The 22092-nt window shown below is 45.4% G+C and overlaps 1 protein-coding gene across 1 annotated transcript in view; it reads left to right on the forward strand.

The window, feature by feature from the left end:
• Positions 1–1323: 1323 nt before the first annotated feature.
• The window catches only part of SLC5A2 (solute carrier family 5 member 2), a gene marked incomplete at both ends in the record, with an annotated part of 31276 nt that continues 10507 nt past the window's right edge, over positions 1324–22092 (forward strand). Inside the window, 9 exons of the mRNA XM_081969988.1 lie at positions 1324–1434; positions 4889–4960; positions 5491–5595; positions 6498–6557; positions 12810–12914; positions 13091–13196; positions 14158–14238; positions 16226–16455; positions 20940–21075. Coding sequence (XP_081826114.1) covers positions 1324–1434; positions 4889–4960; positions 5491–5595; positions 6498–6557; positions 12810–12914; positions 13091–13196; positions 14158–14238; positions 16226–16455; positions 20940–21075 — 1006 coding nt within the window. The remainder of the gene's footprint in view (positions 1435–4888; positions 4961–5490; positions 5596–6497; positions 6558–12809; positions 12915–13090; positions 13197–14157; positions 14239–16225; positions 16456–20939; positions 21076–22092) is intronic.

Genomic DNA, 22092 nt, shown 5'->3' on the forward strand with positions numbered 1-22092 from the left:
GGAGAGGGAACCAGCCAGGCTGCCTTTATCATTGGGGCGAGGTGGGCGGTGTTGGGCTGTGAGGTACACCTCTTATCTTTCCAGCTTCGTCACGTTCCTTGCCCTTTCTCCCATTGAATCCCCTTGTAGGAAAACCTCGCGAGTTGAACTAATGAGATTTTTTTTACAAGGGGATTCAATGGGCGAAAGGGCGAGGAACGCGATGAAGCTGGAAAGAGGTGCGCATCGCAGCCCAACACCGCCCACCTCGCCCCAATGATAAAGGCAGCCTGGCTGGTTCCCTCTCCTGCCGCCCCTTTAGTGAGGGGGGAGAGGTGGGGGGGGGAGAAGCGAGATGCGTGTCCTAGCGCTTCCAGAGACTGACAGCTCTGTTGCGTTCCTCGCCCTTTCGCTCATTGAATCCCCTTGTAAAAAAAGATCTCGCGAGTTGAACTAATGAGATTTTTTTACAAGGGGATTCAATCAGCGAAAGGGCGAGGAACACGACGGAGCTGGAAAGGTAGGAGGCGTGCCTCGCTTCTCCCTCCCATCCCACCTGCCGCCCCTCGTTAAAGGGATGGCGGGGAAAGGAACCAGGCAGGCTGCCTTTACCATTCGGGCAAAGTGGGCGGTGTTGGGCCGTGGGGCGTGCCTCCTACCTTTCTAGCTTTGTTGCATTCCTCGACATTATATTCAGGGAAGCCCCTGGTAAAAAAAAAAAAACCTTCTCGCGATTTCAAGATGTTTGATTGAACTCGTGAGAAGTTTTTTTTTTCACCAGCCGCTTCCCTGAGCACAATGGCGAGGAACGCGAGGAAGGGAACCAGGCAGGCTGCCTTTGCCATTGGGGTTGGCGGTGTTTTTTTGCACGAGTAGGAACAGGCAGGAGGGGGTGATCACATTGCTGGCCTGCCGCTGTTTTTGCGGCGAGCCCTCTTTTTGCCCTGGAAGCTGTACCGGTAGGTGGTACAGTGTTAATGGCGGGGACTGGGGGCGGGCTTATTTTCAGGGGAGGGCGTATTGTGGCGCATGCTCTGAAAAGCCCGATTGGGCTTATTAGCAGGGCGTGGCTTATTTTCGGGGAAACACGGTACTAGGCATCTTCTACAAAATGTTGGGGGAGACAAGCTGAACCCAGGTAGTAGAAGTTGCCCTTTCTCACATCATTTCCAAACTCCCCCCCCCTTGCCCTCCAGTCCAAGTTATGTTCCAAGTTAATTGCACATCCAACCCATGACAAAGTTGGTTATTAACTACTCATGAACGTTCTTTAGAAAAATTGTCCAAGAAGGTAATATTTCTCTTTGGTTTTGTGGCTGGGATACATCTGGAGTTTACAGCATCATGGAGACAGAATCACCACCCCAAACATCTAAAACGGTGGCCATCAGCAACGTGGCAGACATTTTGGTCATCTGTTTTTACTTCCTTGTGATCATTGGCACTGGCCTTTGGGTACGTATAGGTCACTTGGGACGTAACGCTGGGCTGAAATTGCTCTCCTGGTAGTGGGGCATTTAGATTGTAAAAAGTACAGGCACTGCTTGACTTACCATGTTTCCCCGAAAAGATTTTCTTTTGACCCCCGAAATAAGCACTTGGCCTTATTTTCAGGGAGGTCTTATTGTTTTTGAGGTGCAGAAGGGGGCGAGCGTGGTCACCTCGTGGCTGCAGCTGTGTTGCAATATTTTTGCACAAGGCTTATTTTCAGGGGAGGGCTTATTTTAGCACATGCATGCAAAAGCCCAATTGGGCTTATTATCCAGGGAGGTCTTATTTTCAGGGAAACTTGGTACAAGCATTCATTTAGTGACCATTCAAAGCTATAGTGTCACTGAAAAAGAGACTTATGACTGGTTTCCACACTTTTGACCATTGTAGCATCTCCATTGGTCAGATGATCAAAATTCAGGCGCTTGGCAACTAGCATGTATTTATGAAAATTTCAGAAGCAGTTTAAAGTTTCTCTTAATTTCCCTAAAAATGATTTGTTTTAGGCTCGCAATACTGGAAACAGTCAGTACCGTTTCCCTCTGGAGTGGATTCCTTCCAGATTGAAAACTGGCTGCAAATTTGCTAATAGCCAAGAAGGGAAATCTAAATCAAGATTTACTGCTTTTAGAGAAGCATGAAAGATATTCGGAGATTCTCTATTTGATCTCAATATCTTTATTTTTTCACAAGGGTATACAGGCCAAGAAAGTTGTTACTTGTAGTTGTTGCAGTTGTTAAGGTCCCAAAAGTCTGTATCCCCAGGCATCCTTTATTTAAGGGATAAAACCGAGGAACCATCAAATGAAATAAAACTCTTGCTGTTTATTTAGACAGAAGGAGCTTTATTATGGCTTCTTCTCACCAGGATCAGAAGCTTCATAGCACCCTTCTGTACTGATAATGTTTATTTAAAAAGCATATTTTTTGTGAGCTGCAACTCCATCAGATGCAGATACATTTTCATCCTTTGATTCTAAAGTGCTAATTATTTCAGTCTGCTTCTATGTATTTTTCCCCTAATACAGCACTGCCATTTTCTTTCTTTTTTTATTTGTTGAAACAATATTCCATTTAAAATGTTCATTTGTTCCAATTTATAAACTATCCAGGGAATCAGCTTTTAACAGGCAACTCAATAAAGTGTGCCAAAATTTAGAAATCAAATACTGTCTAACAAAGGCATTTTTAATTAGCAAAACAACTGATTGATTTATCAAAATAACCATCGGGTGCAAATAAAAGTGCATATAATCTGTTCAAGGTGTCTAACCCAAACTCCTTAGATTTTTATAATAATAGCTGATAACCCAGCATTGCTCAGGTATTTATATATAGGGGGGAAATGTCCGAACCAAACGTAATTTGTAATGTTGGCTTTTCCCCCTTACCAGAGGGAGCCCCTTTGTGGAACACTGTGAAGCTGTTACCATGGCAACTCCACTGCGTTGTACAGTAAAAGCCATTTTACGGCATTATAGTAGAAGCCATTTTAAGGCATAACAGGCTGTATCTTAACAGAACACACACACACCCGAGGGATGTTAGAGGTGTCTTACCCCCACAGTATTTTTCTCCAGAGAGTAAGTCATCTGTGTATCAAGTTTGGTTAAAACTGCTCAAGGCGTTCCAGAGGTATTCTGGATACACACACAGAGTGAGACATACAGCCATAGATTGTGTCAGTTGTGAAAAGGTAGGCAAAGCACTTAAACAGTGACTTTGTTAGGTACAAATAAGACAATGCCACCTGCAGCCCTTTTGCAGCCCTCTTTCACAAAGTCCTATGCCAAAATGCAAGCTGGCAAGGTGACTTGTGTGTTTATTAGGCTTTTTTATCCAGGCTGTTAGAGTCTTGTCTTTTTTTTAAATTTCTGACCTTATTGCTCCAGGGGGTTAATTATTATCCTCAGTTACATGGTTCAGGAATGTACTGGAAGCTGGTAATGAGTGAAATTGGAAAGATGAGTGAGTTAACTCTCGTTCTTTAAAGAATACAATCTGCTCCCAGGCACTGTCTTCTAGTTTAGTCTAGAAATTACCTCCTTTGATACCGATTAAATGGGATTAAATGATTATGTACCTTATTTGCCAAGCTGAATCACATTAGCCTCTTTTATCTGTCTTTATTTCAGGGGTGTCTGCAGGGCATGGGTTAAAAAAAGCCAAGATAGCAGCGCAACAGTGCAATTAAAGCTCGTCCTGCATTGCATGTAAAAAAAAAACAGAAGCAGCTTTGATCACAGTGCCACTCCTACCATCTTGGCTTTTTCGACCTGAACATATCTTTCTTTTATTTAGAGCAGTGGGTTTTTTTTGGGGGGGAGCTTTGGCTCTTTGAAGAGGTGTGTACTTCAACTCCCAGAATTCCTCAGCTACCATTACTGGCTGGAGGATTCTGGGAGTTGAAGTCCACATGACTTAAAGTGGGAAGGAAAGGAGGAGGAGGGGATCTGCAATCAGCTTCAACATGGAGGGATGCTGACTGCAGTGGGCAGATCTGGATTTCAGTAGAGGACAATTTGGGAACTTGATTTTGCTTTCTTCGCTGTGATACCCCTACTATAGAGCTCAAATGACTCAGTCCTGATTAGAGGCGGTTCCAAAGGCCACAAAAAGAAAAGCAGGGGTGCCGAGGAGTGGTGGGATGGAATTTTTTTTACTACTGGTTCTGTGGGCGTGGCATGGCTTGGTGGGCATGGCAGGGAAAGGATACTGTAAAATCCCCATTTCCTCCCCGTCCCACTAACCTACTTTCCAGCTCCATCCTCCTGTGCAGGGCAAAAGAAGAAGACCCAGCCAATCAGCTGGGACTGAAGAGGCAGCAAATAGATGGGGGCAGGGCCAGCCACAATGGTGGGTTCCGGATCCCTTTGCAACCGGTACAGTGCAATGGGGCCGGGCGTCCACCACATGCAGTGCGCAGCAAGCGCGCAGCAAGCGTGCAGCAAGCATATGCATACTTACCACCCACGACGCTTCAGCTGCTCAGTGGAGCATCACGTAGGCGCCATATGTTCCATGTGCGTGCACCGAAGCCCTAATCGGCTCAAATGCAGGTAAGGAGGGTGGGCGGGTGGGTGGAGCCTCCAGAGCACTGTACTGGAACGGTACCTGGTGCTCCCAGCAGGTACTGGTACATGTGTACCGGGGCGTACCGGTCAAATCCCACCATTGGCCAGCCAGAGGTGGTATTTGCCAGTTCTCTGAACTACTCAAAATTTCTGCTATCGGTTCACCAGAATCGGTCAGAACTGACTGAATACCACCTCTGGTGCAGAAGGAAGCCATGATGTAGGAAACTAAGATGCTTGTGGTTTATTCCACAAACCATGATTAAGACAACCAGGGGTAGGCTGTGTTATGTGACTCAGACCATAAATCCTCATCTTTTTCCTCTTTCTCTTGTGGCTCACAGTCCATGCGCCGGATCAATCGAGGAACAGTTGGGGGATATTTTTTGGCTGGAAGGAAGATGATGTGGTGGCCGGTGAGTGACCAAAAAAGAGGAGGGAGAGGAGACAAGGGGCCCCAATAATTGAGGGATGCAGCAAAGTCTAGAAGGAAAAAGGAAAGGCAAGTGGGTTATTTGGGAAGGAGAGGGATATGAAACAATCTGTCGGTGATAGGCATAGACTAGATCAGGGGTCTCCAACCGCTGGTCCAAAGACTTGCACCGGTCCATGGAATGCAGGAAACTGGGCCACACAAACAAACAAAGCTCTATCTGTGGGATGCAGGCAGCACACAAAACTACACCCACTCCAGTCCATGGAAAAACCTCTCTCCACAGAACCGGTCCCTGGCAGCCAAAAGGTTGAGGGGCACTGGACTAGATGACCTCTAAAGTCCCCCGATCATAGGATTTCTATGAAGATGCAATAAGGGTAGGAGAGAAAGAAAAGTGAACTAAGTTACTGGATGAACTGGGAGACGAGACCCAAGGCGACAGGGCCCAGTAGATTTAGAAAGTCAATATGCTTTTTTTTTTTAAAGAAAACTTTGTGGTTATGTTTACAGATTGGCGCTTCTCTCTTTGCCAGCAACATTGGCAGTGGGCATTTTGTGGGTTTGGCAGGCACCGGAGCAGCGAATGGTCTGGCCGTGGCAGGATTTGAATGGAATGTAAGTAGCAGAGAGAAAAGGTTGGGAGTTTCCGCAGTGCAGGGGTGGGCAACTATGGCCTCTCTGTACGGCTTGTGGACTTCAACTCCCAGAATTCCTAAACCAGCATGGGAATTGAAGTCCACAGGTCACGAAAGGGACATAGGTTGCTCACCCTTGCCAAAGAGGAATCCCCACAAGGGGGGTGGAGCAACACCTACTTCATTTGCTGAGCAGAAAGCACCAGAATACCTTGATGAGTCCCTGATTTCACCCTCCCCACCAGCAGAGAGAAAAGATCTGCAGGGTAGGGCAGGTCAAAAAAAGCAAGATGGCCCTCACAATTGTGCAATGGTGCACATTAAGAGGCAGCAATAGTTTTATCGTACAATATGAATCAGTGGTGGGATTCAAAAATTTTTATTATTGGTTCTGTGGGCGTGGCTTGGTGGATGTGGCATGGTTTGGTGGCCGTGGCTTGGTGAGCATGGCAGGGGAAGGTTACTGCAAAATCCCCATTCCCTCCTGATTAGCTGGGACTTGGGAGGCAGAGAATAGATGGGGGCCAGGCCAGTCAGAGGCGGTAATTACTGGTTCTCTGAACTACTCAAAATTTCCGCTACCGGTTCTCAGAACTGGTCAGAACCTGCTGGATACCACCTCTGATATGAATGTCACCTTGCCTTTTTTGATTCCCACCACGCCCACAACTCTGGTGCTGCGGAAGAAATTTTTCCGATTTCTACAGATAATCAGTAAGAATTGACAATGCAATGCTGGAGGAAGCTTCACTTGTTTCCTTTCTGCCTGTCACAAGCTGCAAATTAATCATCCATACGCTTTGATGGGGATTGGGGGGGGAGAAAAAGATGGAAACTTGACCTATCCTGGTTCTCATTCCTTTTTGTTTTCTTTCTTTTTAGGCTATATTTTTTGTTCTTCTCCTGGGATGGCTCTTTGTTCCAGTTTACCTCTCTGCTGAGGTAGTGATTTCTGCTCTCTGTCACACATTGATTTGTTTCCTTGTCTGTGGCATTTTTAATCTTCCCAAAGAATTCAGGGCAGTTCCATCATTCTCTCTACCCTCCTTACTTTTCTTCACATCAGCCTTGCAAAGTAGATTAAGTTGAGAGGAATGTTGCAGCCAAATATCCAGAGTGAGTTCGTCAAATGCCAATCTCCTCCAAATTCTTAATTTAACCAAACAGGATCCATTCCTGTTATTTTATGCAACACAAAAAATAAAGGATTGAGGAAAATTCATACTTCTCCTTGACCCATTAGCTGGGGAAAGTGCCTGGCCTTTAATACCATTCACCAGGCAGACCTGGTGACAGAGGAGGCAGATCTCTTGCCACCGAAAGTATGCCAACCTGAGCATGCCAACCCTGTCAAATCTTCTTGACACGGGGAAGTTCGCTGAGGATGGGCTCCTGGACAAGTCCAAAAGCTTGGAAGACAAAACCTCTGATCCCAGTGACCGACCCTGATTGGATCCTGCAAATCCTCTTGTGGTCTGAGTGTGTTGCGTAACATTTGAGTTGTGGATTAAACATTCTGGCCTTTTGGGGGATCTTCTAACTGTTTGATCTGGGCAACGAGAGAACAGACTGCGGACACGAAGTGACTTAATAGCTCTTTATTAGTAGAAGAAGTGATCCAGCTTGCTCTGTGGCCGGAGGGTTCCCCTTTTATAGGACTCGGGTACGCCTCTCGACCAATCAGAGCGATACCTGTTTCCCGCTGTAGCAGCGGACCAGAGAGGAGACTTCCTACGATATATGCTAATATCTAACACCCCTCCCCTCTTAGACGGAACATTGCGGTTTGTTATGTAGTCCTTAAGGTATGTTGGAGTTTGCCTTACTCGAGTGGAGCGTCGCAGTTCGGGTTGGTTAGGAGTGGTTGCAGGATCGGCTGCTTTCTCAGTTTCAAGTTCGGGGGGTTGCATGCTTTCGTTGCTCGGGTGTTCGGGGGTCTGCTTGCTCTCATTGCTTGGGGGTTGTTCCATTTCGTGCTCGGCCTCTTGTTCTGACCTGGGCTTGCTGGTGTCGTAGTTCTCTGTGTTGGGGCTCTCGAGTGGCTGACTTTGCGTTGGTAGGTAGCTTTCGTCCTCGGTTCGTAAGTCTGAGTGTGCCAGGCGACCCCGAAGTTGATCGATGTGCCTTTTCCAGTTCCGCCCATCTTCCAGCTCTAACAGATATGATCGTGGACCCGTGATGCCAATGACCCTTGCCGGCATCCACAATGTTCCCCCTGCATAGTTGTGGGCATATACTGAATCCCCTATGCTAAAGCTCCGAATTTTGCTTGTGGAGTCTGGGGGTGTTGTGGCAGAGTAATTTGGGTGAAGACGGTCCAGGTGAGACCGTAGACGGCGGCCCATGAGTAGCTCAGCGGGGCTCCTACCCGTCGTTGCGCTGGGGGTAATGTGTTGGATTAATAGGTAATGGTCAATGCGTGTTTGCCAATCACCTGGACCCATCCTAGCGAGGGCCTCTTTTGCGGATCGCACCATTCTCTCCGCCTGTCCGTTTGATGCCGGATGGAATGGCGCGACGAGGGCATGCCGAATTCCCTGACCTGCTAAGTATGTTTCGAATTGCATGGCCGTGAACTGGGGCCCGTTATCGGAGACCAGGAGGTCGGGCAGGCCATGAGTGGCGAAAAGTCGCCGTAGAACCTTAATGACTGCCTCTGCCGTGTTTGAAGTCATTAGGACTACTTCTAGCCATTTGGAGTATGCATCCACAACTATAAGGAACGTCTGACCTTGAACTGGCCCTGCGAAGTCGATGTGTATTCTCGACCAGGGTGCTTTAGGCTTTTCCCATTCTGTGGCGGGCGCTTCCGGGGGTGCTGGTCTCGATTCTTGGCATGGATCGCAAGTGGCCACCCACTCCTCTATCTCTTTATCCATGTTTGGCCACCAAACGTAACTTCTCGCTAACGCCTTCATCCTAACGATCCCCAGGTGCCCAACATGTAATGCATCTAACACATTTCTACGTAATGCATAAGGAATAACAACTCGATCCCCCCACAATAAACAACCTTGTAACACTGAGAGTTCGTCCCGTTTCGACCAAAACACTTTGAATTCCGGGCCCACGTTTCCCTTCGGCCACCCCCTCCAAACCCAAGTTTGAACTTGCTTTATTAAACTGTCTTTAGAGGAGAACCTTGCAACGTCGCAGGAAGAAACCGGTCCAGAGTCCAAACAGTCAATGAGCAACACCGGTACTTCGGGAGTGGGGTCTGGCAAAAGGTCCGGTAGTGGGCAATGGCTGAGTGCGTCTGCGTGTCCTAGAGTGGAGCCCGGTCGATGAATTAACTTGTAGGAGTACGCAGCCAGGAAAACAGTCCACCTGGTCATGCGTGGAGAAAGGGAGACCGGAGTGGGGCGGTTTCCCGCCAAAAGTCCCAACAGTGGTTTGTGATCTGTAATTAGTTCAAAATCGCGGCCGTAGAGGTATTCATGGAAACGTTTTACTCCAGCTACAGCAGCTAACACTTCTCTGTCCATCTGGCTGTAGTTCCTCTCGGCCGATGAAAGAGTTCTAGAGTAGAAGGTGATGGGTGCTTCTTTTCCGTCTGGCATCCTGTGGCTAAGGACTACGCCAACTCCAAAAGGTGATGCGTCGCAGGTCAATACCAGCGGTAGTGTCTGGCTGTATTGGACTAACAGCGAGTCAGTGGTGAGCAGGCGCTTTACCCCGGCAAAAGCTGCTGCTTCGGATCGTCCCCATCTCCATGGTGCGTTCCTCTGGAGTAGTCGATGTAGCGGCTCAGCAACGGTCGCCTTCTGTCTCAGAAAAACGCTGTAGAAGTTAAGTAGTCCAAGGAAGGCCTGCAACTCGGTCTGATTCCGTGGTGTGGGGGTGTCCTGGATCGCCTTAATTTTCTTTGAAGTGGGGTGTATTCCCTGACCATCGATTCTATAACCCAGGAATTATACGCTAGGCACGTTAATTTGGCATTTTTCTTTTTTAAGGCGGAGACCCTTCTCTCTGATTCTGGCCAAAACAGTTCTGACTCTTTTATTTAATTGCTCCTCGTTTGCAGCGGACACTAAGATGTCGTCGAAATAGGGGACGACTCCCGGTATCCCTTGCAAAAGTCGTTCCATGACGCTCTGGAACAAACCTGGAGCAATGCTCACACCGAATTGTAGCCGGTTGCATTTGAATGCTCCTCTATGCGTCACTATGGTTTGGGCCTCCGCTGTGGCGCTATCTACGGGCAACTGCTGGTAAGCTTGTGCCATGTCTAATTTAGCAAATATCTTTCCTGGCCCCAACGAGTGCAATAAGTGCTGTACTACTGGCACAGGATATGCGCTTTGTTGTAGTGCGACATTAATTGTGCATTTATAGTCCGCGCAGATGCGGACTGACCCGTCTGACTTAACGGGGGTCACAATGGGAGTTTCCCAACGCGCGTGATCCACCGGCTCAAGGATTCCTTACTCCACTAACTTATCTATCTCCTTATCTATTTTTGGGCGGAGTACAAAAGGCACTTGTCTCGGCTTAAGTCGGATTGGCGGCACTTTGGGGTCTAAATTAAATGAGATTGGCTTACCCACATACTTACCAAGACCGGGGCTGAACACATCCTCGAACTCCTTAAATATCTGCTCAGCGCTGCTGTTTTCCACGGCGTTGATTCCGGTGACTTCTAACCCCAATGCTTCAAACCAATCTAGTCCAAGAAGGTTCTGTAACGGTGCGCTGGCGACGGTCACGGGCAGCTGGGCTACGATGTCCTTAAAACGGATCTGGAATGTGCCTTGGCCCACGATGGGGACTTGGTTCCCCTGGTAGTCTCGAAGCAGGATGTCTGGAACACGTAGTTGGCTCTTTTTGAGGCTAGGGATAGCCTGTTTCATGGATGCCCATGAAATGATCGTCAGGGACGATCCTGTGTCAACTTCTAGCTCGCAAGGTGAGTCCTCCAAGAGGACTGTGACTTTCAGCTTTTTAGGCCGCTTGGTGCGGACCTGACTTATTGTGGTGAGATACGTTCGCAATTCCTCTCTCTGGGTCAACTCTATCTCAGCATCTGTATCCTGAAGATACTCTCGTTGAGCGTCTTGATAGAACGCTCTCTCAGCTCTTTGCGAGTAATCTCTCTGGGAATACGCTCGCTCAGCTCTTTGGGAATTTTCTCTCTGGGTAAACACTTGTGGATTTCTCTCTGGGCGCCCTTTTTGATTTCGCCAAGCCCCTGGGTTGGGCTTCTGTTGGCGGTACATAGGTGGCTGCCATGAGGCAGGGACTTCGCTCCGGCACACTCGTGCGATGTGCCCAAGTTTGTTGCAGTGCGAACAAACAACGTTCCTGAACCTACAGGTAGACCGGGGATGATTCCCTCCGCAGCTTGCGCAGGGCGGCAAACGGAATCCGGGTCTCCCCCCAGGTCTCACGTGACTGCTCCGCATCAAGTGACTTTCCTCGAGTTCGGGATCCTCGAAGTCTGGAATGGTGTCCTCGTAGTGGACTCTGGTGTGTCTTGGCGCTGGCTGGCTTGTGTTGAACCCGCGTTGAATTGTTTCCGCTGATCTTTCTGCTGATTCTGAAGCTCTTGCCTCGTCGAGTGCAATCTGCAGGCTTAAATTGGTTTTGGCCAACAGCCGTTTTTGTAGGGAGATGTCTCTCAGCCCGCATATGAATCGATCCAGAATTTGCTCGTCCAGGTCTCTGAATCCACAATGTGTGGCTGCTTTTCGTAGAGCTGCAACGTACTGGTTGATAGATTCTCCCGCCTTCTGGTTCCTCGTGTTGAATGCTTGGCGACAAACGTGGCGGGAAGGTTTTGGCGCGTAATGGGTTTGCAGCGTTTGTTGTAGCGCCGTCCATGATACCGCCTGAATGGGGGTTGGTTCAGAGAGGTCCCCGGCCGTCTCGAAAACTTCTCGGCCGCAGTAGCTCAGGAATATATTTTTCTTTCGAGAGTCTGGTATTCCTGTATATTCGTTTGCTTCGAGAAAACACTCGAACCTGAGCATGTATGATTCCCAATGATCCACGATTGGGTCGAATGGAGCTGGAGGGGTGTGCATCGCCATTTTCCCTCGTTTGAAATTGCCGCGCTGCGGTGTCCTGAGATGGCTGCCGGTATTTCTGCCGAATTCCTGGCTGGATCGAATCCGGGGATTCTAAGGTAGCGTTCTTCGTCCTATCTGTCTCTCGATCCCACCTTCGTCGCCAATGTTTGATCTGGGCAACGAGAGAACAGACTGCGGACACGAAGTGACTTAACAGCTCTTTATTAGTAGAAGAAGTGATCCAGCTTGCTCTGTGGCCGGAGGGTTCCCCTTTTATAGGACTCGGGTACGCCTCTCGACCAATCAGAGCGATACCTGTTTCCCGCTGTAGCAGCGGACCAGAGAGGAGACTTCCTACGATATATGCTAATATCTAACACTAACACTATGGAAAGAAAAGAGCCAGCTGGGTATAGTCATTAAGGTGCTGGCCTAGAAACCAGGAGATAGTGAATACTAGTCCCAACATAACCATGAAAGCTGGTTGGCTGACTTTGGGCCAATCACCAGGAGACAGTGAGTTCTAGTCCTGCCTTAAGCATAAAAGCTGGCTAGGTGATTCTAAGCCAATCATCAGGAAACAGTGCGTTCTAATCCTATTTTAGGCATGAAAGCTATCTGGGTGACTTTGGGATAATCATTCTTTCTCAGCCCAACCCATTTTACTGGATTTTTGTTCTGGGAAAAATGGGAGGAGGAAGTAGTATCAGTATGTTTGCTGCCTTGAGTTTCCTACAAAGTAATAATGGTGGAATAAAAGTCTGATCAAGAAATCTACATACATGTGTGTGTGTGTGTGTCAGCATAACTCTGGAATGCCTCAAGCAATTTCAACCAAACTTGGTACACAGATGACTTACTCTCTGGAAACAAATACTGTGGGGGTAAGACACCCCTAACACTCCTCAGGGTGTGTGTTCTGTTAAAATATAGCTCGTGGTGCCTTAAATGACTTCTACTGTACTGCCGTAAAATGGCTTCTACAGTACAGCCCAGTGGAGTTGCCATGGTAATGGCTTCACAGTACTTACACAAGGAAGCTCCCTCTGGTAAGGGGAAAAATCCAACATGAAAAATTACTTTTGATCCAGATATTTTCCCCTATAAATAAATACCTGGGCAACCCGGGGTTATCAGCTAGTAATAAAAAAGTGTAACCTGTTATCTGCTTCCTCCCCCTCTGTAGGTTATCACCATGCCCCAGTACCTGAAGAAACGTTTTGGAGGCCAACGGATCCGTCTCTACCTCTCCATCCTATCTCTCTTCATGTACATCTTCACCAAAATATCAGTAGGTCATTTATTCCAGACTTCCGGGACACAGTGACATGTTGTGAGAATATTTGGAAATTGGAATCTCTTTACTTTTGCCTTTTTAGGAAGGCTGGTATAAACATTCTCATGGTTTTTAAACTCTGATTAATCTGCACTTCTCCCTGGTGGCGTTTCTGCTTCTCTCACCTGCAGGTGGACATGTTTTCTGGTGCTGTGTTCATCCAGCAAGCCCTGGGCTGGAATATTTATCTGGCTGTCATAGCACTTCTAGTCACAACCACCATTTATACCGCAACAGGTAACTTGGGTTCTTGGGCTGGGAATGAACTGGGTACAATGAGGTAGTCCTCAACTTACAACCATTCGTTTACATGGGAAGTTACAAATGTTTCTGAAAAAAATGACTTATGACCAGCCCTCACACTTATGACCATTGCCGCATCCCCACAGTCATGTGATCAAAATTGGAGCGCTTGGCAACTGGTGTGTGTTTAGGATGGTTGTAGCGTCTTGGGATCACACAATTGCCATTGTCAGCCAGCTTCTGACCAACAATGTCAAGGGGGGAACTTGGATTCGTTTAATGACTGCATGACTCACATAACGACTGCAGTGATTTATTTAACAACCATGGCCAAAAAGGTCATAAAATTGAACGTGAGACCGTTAACAGCCGCCTTGCTTAACAATGGAAATTCTAGCCCAATTGTGGTTATAAATCGAGGACTTACCTGCATTAAATAGGAAGCTGAAATTCCTGGGCAATGTGATAAAATACAGCTAGGGGAAGGGTTCCAAACACCAAGCCAAAAAGAAAGACTGGGGTTTTTTGTACATGAGGTATAATTACAGCCTTTTAGGCAGCAGGAAAAACATGGAAATAAATATGGAGGGAAAAATCACTTGCTAATTAGAAAGATTCAGGAATGTCTGCAAGGGAAGGATGGAAAAAGTGAAAACGGAAGCCCCGCCCATTTTTGCCTTCCCCGGGCTCTGGAGGCTTTCCTCAAGCCTCTGGCTGCATCTCCCAGGCTCCAGAGACCTTCTGGAGACCAGAAACAGGCCCATTTCTGGCCTTCTGGAACTTCCGGGAGGCCCATTTTCCCCCCTCCTCAAGCCTCTGTGTGGGCCCTGCACTTACCTTGCATCCTGGAACGGTACCTGGTGCTCCGGGCAGGCTCCAGTACGCCCGTACCGTGGCATACCGCCTGGAATCCATCGCCGTCATACATGCATATGAGTCTCCATCTTACTTTCAGGAGGATTAGCAGCCTTGATGTACACTGACACAGTCCAGACTTTTGTCATGATTGGAGGCGCTTTCGTTCTGATGGGGTTTGGTGAGTAGGATGCTGAAGATACAAAGACTGGGTTTCTTCTGTCATCTCAAACTGCAGAAAGTGGGTTCCAGTAGCCTCACACATAGGAAAACACAATGGAAGTGGATACAGGTAGTCCTTGACTTACGACCAGTTGCCTTGTCGCTGCTCAAAGAAGAGGGGCGGGGGGTGTCAAGCTATTCTCCAAAGCACCTGAGGTCAGGACAAGAAGCAACGGGTGGAAACTAATCAAGGAGAGAAGCAACCTAGAACTAAGGAGAAATTTCCTGCCAGTCAGAACAATTAATCACTAATTCTCTATAAGGGAGTTCATGTTACATTACATCAGCCATTTATAATGGTCTGGCATTTTTATCAAATGTGATGCTCTGAAATTTTTGTCACTAAAGGGCAGGAATGGTGGGAAGCCTCATAAAATAAATCCCAATTTTTAAGGAGAAAAAATAATGCCATTTCCACAGATTCACCTATTTTTTGTACATTTTTTTTAAAAAAAGATTTCAACCAGAGATAAATTGGATCAGTAAACTATCTATCTATCTATCTATCTATCTATCTATCTATCTATCTATCTATCTATCTATCTATCTATCTATCTATCACTCTATCAATCTGGCTCTGTGTGTGTATGCATGTATATATGTGTGTATATATGTGTGTATATATATGTGTGTGTGTGTGTGTGTGTGTCTCTCTCTCTATATATATATATATATGTGTGTGTGTGTGTGTGTGTGTTGTAATTGTACTGATATATATATATATATATATATATATATATATATATATATATATATATATATATATATATATATATATATATATATATATATATGTGTATGTATGTGTGTGTGTATATATATATATATATATATATATATATATATATATATATATATATATATGTGTGTGTGTGTGTGTGTGTGTATATATAGATATATATATATATAGATAGATAGATAGATAGATAGATAGATAGAGAGAGAGAGAGAGAGAGAGAGAGCTAGCTAGCTAGCTATGTGTATATATATGTTCCAGCATAACTCTGCAACGCATCGAGCAATTTCAACCAAACTTGGTAAACAATACAATACAATAGGCAGGAAACCCTATAATACCGTTTCAGACAAATGGCTATCCAACATCTTCTTAAAGACTTCCAGTGTTGGGGCCTTCACAACTTCTGGAGGCAACCTGTTCTGTCAGAAAGTTTCTCCTCAGTTCTAAGTTGCTTCTCTCCTTGATTAGTTTCCACCCATTGCTTCTTGTTCTACCCTCAGGTGCCTTGGAGAATAGTTTGACTCCCTCTTCTTTGTGGCAACCCCTGCATGTTACAGATGACTTACTCTCTGGAAACAAATACTGTGAGCGTAAAATACTGCTAACACCCCTTGGGGGGGGGGGTGTTCTGTTAAGATACAGCCTGTCAAAATGGCTCCTACTATGCAGCACAGCAGAGTTGCCATGGTAACGGCTTCATGGTACTCCACAAGGGGGCTCCCTCTGGTAAGGAGGAAAATGCAGCATTAGAAATTACGTTTGGTCCGGACATTTGTGAATGTCTAATACAGGATTGGGGTAAACCAGGGGTGTCCAAACTTGGCAACTTTAAGACTTGTGGACTTCAACTCCCAGAATTCCCCAGCCAGCTGGCTGGGGAATTCTGGGAGTTGAAGTCCACAAGTCTTAAAGTTGCCAAGTTTGGACACCCCTGGGGTAAACGAATACCTGGGCAACAGTGGGTTAACAGCTACTTAGTTATAATTATTCAGGTTCAACTGATCCTGTCAATCTAAAACAAAAGTTAACTTTTTAAAAGCTGTAAGAAAAGACCTGCTATGCTGGATTGCAATTTCACTGCACATGGAAAAGTCAGAGGGTGGGAAGAGCTCTCCAAACTGGGAAACAGGAGGAGTAATGTAACATGCAAACATCTGAATAAAAATGCAATTTTAGTTCCAGCTTGACTATGACTCTTCCCATACAGCTTTCAATGAAATCGGAGGTTATCAAGGATTATTTGACAAATATATGGAGGCTATACCCAGGCAGACACTTTCACCCATCCCTGCCCTCTACAACATCTCATCTTCCTGCTACCTGCCCCGTGAAGACTCCTTCCACATGATCAGAGATGCCACCACTAGCGATCTGCCCTGGCCAGCTCTCATCCTCGGACTTTCCATCAACTCTCTCTGGTATTGGTGCAGTGACCAGGTACAGAATGGTTTTTAGGGAAGGATAAGGGGAATAAAAATAGTGTGTTCATTTCTGAAGAATCACAAACGTTTAGTCTGGATTAAACTTACAATTCCTTACAAAGCAACAGAGCTGCCTAGAAGCCTCACATTACCTATTGTTGTTAGTTGCGAAGTCATGTCCGACCCATCATGACCCCATGGACAACGTTCCTCCAGGCCTTTCTGTCCTCTACCATCCTCTGGAATCCATTTAAGATCAGGCCTCCTGCTTCATCCAGCCACCTCATTCTCTGTCATCCCCTTCTTCTTTTGCCCTCCATCTTTCCCAGGATTAAGCTCTTCTCCAGTAAGTCCTTCCTTCTCATCAGTTGGCCAAAGTATTTGAGTTTCATCTTCAGGATCTGGCCTTCTAAAGAGCAGTCAGGGTTGATCTTCTCTAGGACTGACCGGTTTGATCACCTTGCAGTCCAAGGGACTCTCAGGAGTCTTCTCCAGCACCAGAGTTCAAAGGCCTCCATTCTTTGGCACTCAGCCTTCCTTATGGTCCAACTTTCACAGCCATCCATTGCAACTAAGAAAACCATAACCTTTACTATACACACTTTTGTTGGCAGTGTGATATCTCTCCTTTTTAGTATGCTGTCTAGATTTGCCATAGCTTTCCTCCCCACTACCTATATATTATATTAAATCCTGCTATTATGCCTAAGAAGGTTAAAGTTTTCCTAAGGCTTTCAGGTGGAAGTAATTAATCAATCAGAACAGAGCTGGAATGGATTTTTGAGGTCTTCTATTCCCACCCTCCTGCTCATGCAGGAGACTCTATACCATTTCAGACAAGTGACCATCCAGTCTCTTAAAAAACCTCCAGTGACGAAGCACCCACAACTTCTGAAGGCAAGCTGTTCCACTGGTTAATTGTTCTAACTTTGAGGAAGTTTCTCCTTAATTCCAGGTTTATTGTGCATGACCTTTTATTATGCCCCACTGATCGTTTGTTGGTATGGAAGGAAAATTACTTACATTTAAGGCCAAGCCTCTGTTAAGCTGAATTCAACTCCTAACTTTATATATATGTTGCCAATAGTATAGAGCTTCTGCTTCTTTCAGATTTGCGTATTTTTGGTTTTCTGTCTAATATGCAAACTTTCATGGTTGACTCTCATCGAAGCACTACCTAAATACAATCCTGTGTGGCTTTTTCAATCTCAGCCATGCTTAGTTGGTACTCTCACTTATAGTGCAGAGTATCTGCACTATAGGTTCTGACCCGTTCTGGAGAACTGGTAGCGGAAATTTTGAGTAGTTCAGAGAACCGGTAAATACCACTTCTGTCTGCCCCCCCCCCCCCATCTATTCTCTGTCTCCTGAGTCCCAGCTAATCGGGAGGAAATGGGGATTTTGCATTATCCTTCCCCTGCCACGCCCACCAAGCCACGGCCATCAAGCCACGGCCACAGAACTGATAGTAAAAATTTTTTGAATCCTGACATTGTTTTAGTGAGACTCACCCTTAGAAACATCCATATCTGGAATTCTATAGAGCCTTTAACTTTATATATACAGATAGTCCTCAATTTACAACCGTAATTCGGTCGGCATTATCGTATGTCGTGCTGGTCATTAAATGGGTCAACGCAAGAATGTCCCCAACTTTGCAACCTTTCTTGCAGCAGTCATTAAGTGAATCCTTTCCATTTTTACAAACCTGTAGTCTCTATTCAGAGTATCACTATGGTCATTTAAAAAAACAGTGTGGGCATTAAGAGAATCTGTCATCTTTTTGCCATTAACCAGAAATAAGTGCCTGTTTCCTGCAAAAGAAAATGTTGTAAATTATAGTCATGTGACCGTGGGACACACAGCTAAGCATCTAAAAAGCAATCACATGATCGTGGGGTGGGGTGGTGGAGGTCAGAACTACCATATTTCTTGGAGTATAAGATACTAAAAGAGGTTGAAAATTTGGGTGTCTTATACTCCAAATGTCTTTTTCAAAGCTTTTTTTCAGCCCTAATGAAGCACTAACGAGTGATGCGATTTTCCGGGCTTCCCCTGCTTTTCTCATTGCTTCTCTCTCTGATGATCAGCTGTTTTTTATTCTCAACCAGGGGATAAAAAGTGTGCGTGCACTCAAAACCAGCAAACATATATGCTACAGCTGACCAGACTAAGGATGCTAGCCAGATGAATACCTCTTAGGCAGAATTCTTTTTCCTGTATTCCTCCCCAAAAATGAAGGTGCGTCTTATGCTCTGGTGCGTCTTATACTCTGAAAAATATGGTACAAATCCAGGTCGTAAATATTCCTGGGAAGGTTTGTCACAACTTTGAATGGTCACTAAGCAATGGGGCCTAAATTTTGACTACTTATATTCTCAACCTATGTTTTGTAAGGCCAAACATGTAGAGAGGGATAGGTTTCCTTGACAGTTGGGCTGCTATTCCACAAAGAAAAACACAGCTGCATAAAAATCATCACACAAGAGGAATTTACTTCTATGCTTCCTTTTTCTTGGTTGATCCTAAGAACATAAATGACAGCGGTCTGAAAGTTGTGTCATGGCAGTAATTTCCTTGTTGGTTTGAGACTTTTCATTGCTCATCAAACAGCTTCATCAGAATGTTGGAGATTCTCAGTCCCGGGTGTCCCAAAGGGCAACTAGGCTTGGTTTTTCCTTGAAGACATTTCACTTCTCATCCAAGAAGCTTCTTCAGTTTGGACTTTTTGGGACAGCTTAGTCTGATAGAGCAAGTTGGGCAAAGAGTCATCGGAATGTACCAACTCGTCCCACACCAACCTCAGGGGTTTTTCCCCAAAGTGCGTGGGAATATTCTGATTGAAACATCTCAAGCCAACAAGACAATAAGTCCAGTTGCCATGACCCAACTTTCAGGCAACTTTACCTGGATGACTGAAGTGTCTTCATGAATTAAGTGACATGTGTTAACAATCAAGAGGATAACCAGTCAGAGAATGAAAGAATATAATAAAACAGAACAGAACAGAGCGGAATGGAATATAATACAATTCTTTATTGGCCAAATGTGATGGAACACATAAGGAATTTGTCTTTGGTGCAAAGGCTCTCAGTGTACATAAAAGACAAGATACATTTGTCAAGAATCCTAAGGTACAACACTTAAAGATAGTCAAAAGGTACAAATAAGCAATCAGGAAACAATATCAATATAAATCGTAATGATGCAAGCGACAAAGTTACAGTCCTGCAGTCATAAGTGGGAGGAGATGGGTGATAGGAATGATGAGAAGACTAATAGTAATAGTTATGCAGCCTTAGTGAGTGGTTTGACAGTGGTGAGGAAATTATTTGTTTAGCAGAGTAGCAAAGTACCAAATAAAGGAACCTGAAGTCTCTGTGTACCTAAACTACAACTTCCAGCATGTCTGATGGAAAGAAATGTTGGGAGTTGTAATATAGCAACATCTGGAGGTGTGTTTCTATCTCCAATGTGATTCTGAGGCTGTATACTCTCAAATTAGTATAAAGAACTACTAGGTTTCTTCTCTGTTCCTCCAGGTTTCATCCAGAAGTTAGACAGAGCACATACGTTTTCTGTTCAGAAGAACTCATAGAAAATAAAAATATTTCCTTCCATACCATTTATCAGAATTGAGTCCTACCCATGTGTGAGAAGCCACACACACACACTCCCAGAGAATGAAATATTTTGGAGAATATTAAAAGAGGCCAAATGTTATATTTCCCCACATGAGAAATGGAGTAACATGCCCTTAAAGCCAGAAAACAGCCCCAGTCTTCCTGCTATAGGAAAACTCAAGCTGCCTCGAGCAGAACATTGAAGTCTTTAGAGATGGATATTTTGTGCCTATTAAGAAATCCAGGCCAGTCAAAATATCTTCAGGCAGGACATGACCTTTAGGACATAATAGGATTAACCCACCACCGCTGGAATAGTAAAAGACAAGGCTCAAACATTGCACAGATCCCCTGGAGCATCCAATCACCAAACCCCAGAACCCTATAAAGATCCATCCACTCACTCCGCCATTTTGTCAGCCAACACAGAAACATTGCTGCTGTCACTGAAGTTTCTGGAAATCAAATAAACAGAGACCTTCTTTCCAACCAGCAAGTCTCCATTTTATTTCCAGTGTCTCCCTCTTGGCTTGGAACCGGACAGGATTTTTCTTCCTACACATGGAAAAATTTATTCTGCAGGTGCCTTGTGGAAAGGAAAGCTCCTATTAATGTAGTGAGATCCAAACAGAATTCTCTGTGATGGCCTCCATAAGTGGCCATCTCAGCAATTTTTAAAGAATTGTCCATATGCCATCTAGTGCAATCCCATGCTAAGGCCAACATTGTAATCAAAATATCCCATTGAAGAATGTACTTTGTGGCCATCTAGTTGTTCAACTCCATATATTGTACCTAAAGACGATACCCTAGAACAGAAATGAAGGAGATGGCATAGATGTTTTACGGCAAACCTTCTCATTTGCATCCCATGTAGGTCATAGTTCAGAGGTGCCTGGCCGGGAAGAACTTGATCCATGTCAAAGCTGGCTGCATCCTTTGTGGGTACCTCAAACTACTCCCCATGTTTCTCATGGTAATGCCTGGCATGATGAGCCGGATCCTGTATCCAGGTAAACCTCTGAGGCGATGGTTGGAATCAGGGATGGGTTCCGGCCAGCTTTACTGCCAGCTTACTTGTGCGCACGATGGATGCACGCTGTGCATGCATGCACATTTCAAATAAAATTGTTCCGCGCATGCACAGAACTCAAAAGCAAGATGGCGGCAGCAATGGCGGCAACCAGGGAACCAGTTTAGGGGTGTGGCAAGCTTGGGTCGCGGCTGACCCAAGCCACCATATCACTACCAGTTCGGCCGAGCCGAACCGGTAGGAACCCACCACTGGTTGGAATATAGCTATCAGAAGGAAAATGAGAAATGGTTGATCTAACTGAGCCAAAGAATGGTCTCAAATGGTATAGGTAGTCCTTGACTTACAACCACAAATTGAGCCCAAAAATTCTGTTGCTCAGCGAGACAGAGGGGGTGAGTTTTGCCCCATTTTACGACCATTCTTGTTAAGTGAATCACTGCAGTTGTTAAATTGGCAACACTGTTGTGAAGTGAATCAGGCTTCCCCATTGACTTTGTTTGTCAGAAGGTCTCAAAAGGGAATTACATGACCCCCGGACACGGCAATTGGTTATAAATGTGAACCAATTGCCAAACATCACAATTTTGATCACATGACCATGGGGTTGTTGTGACAGTCATGTGAAAAATGGTCATAAGTTACTTCTTTCACTGTAACTTTAGACAGTCACTAAATGAATGATTGAATGAGTAGTCAAGGGCTACTTGTATTGGAACAAGATTAAAGGGGTGGATTTAGAGATCTTTGGAGCCAACTCAGCAAAGGAAAACCTTCTTCAGCTTTGGCAGGGTACAGAGAGCTGAGAATACAGATTCTAACTCCAGGTTGATCTACAACAGAGGTCCGCAAACTTGGCAACTTTAAGACTTGTGGATTTCAACTCCCAGAATTCCACAAGTCTTAAAGTTGCCAAATTTGAAGACCTCTGATCTAGAATGTTGCACAACGCCAAAAAAATCAACTGTATTAATTTTGTATGCATTATAAACATTAA

The sequence above is a fragment of the Natrix helvetica genome (assembly GCF_964273705.1).
Source record: "Natrix helvetica genome assembly, chromosome: Z".
Taxonomy (NCBI): domain Eukaryota; kingdom Metazoa; phylum Chordata; class Lepidosauria; order Squamata; family Natricidae; genus Natrix; species Natrix helvetica.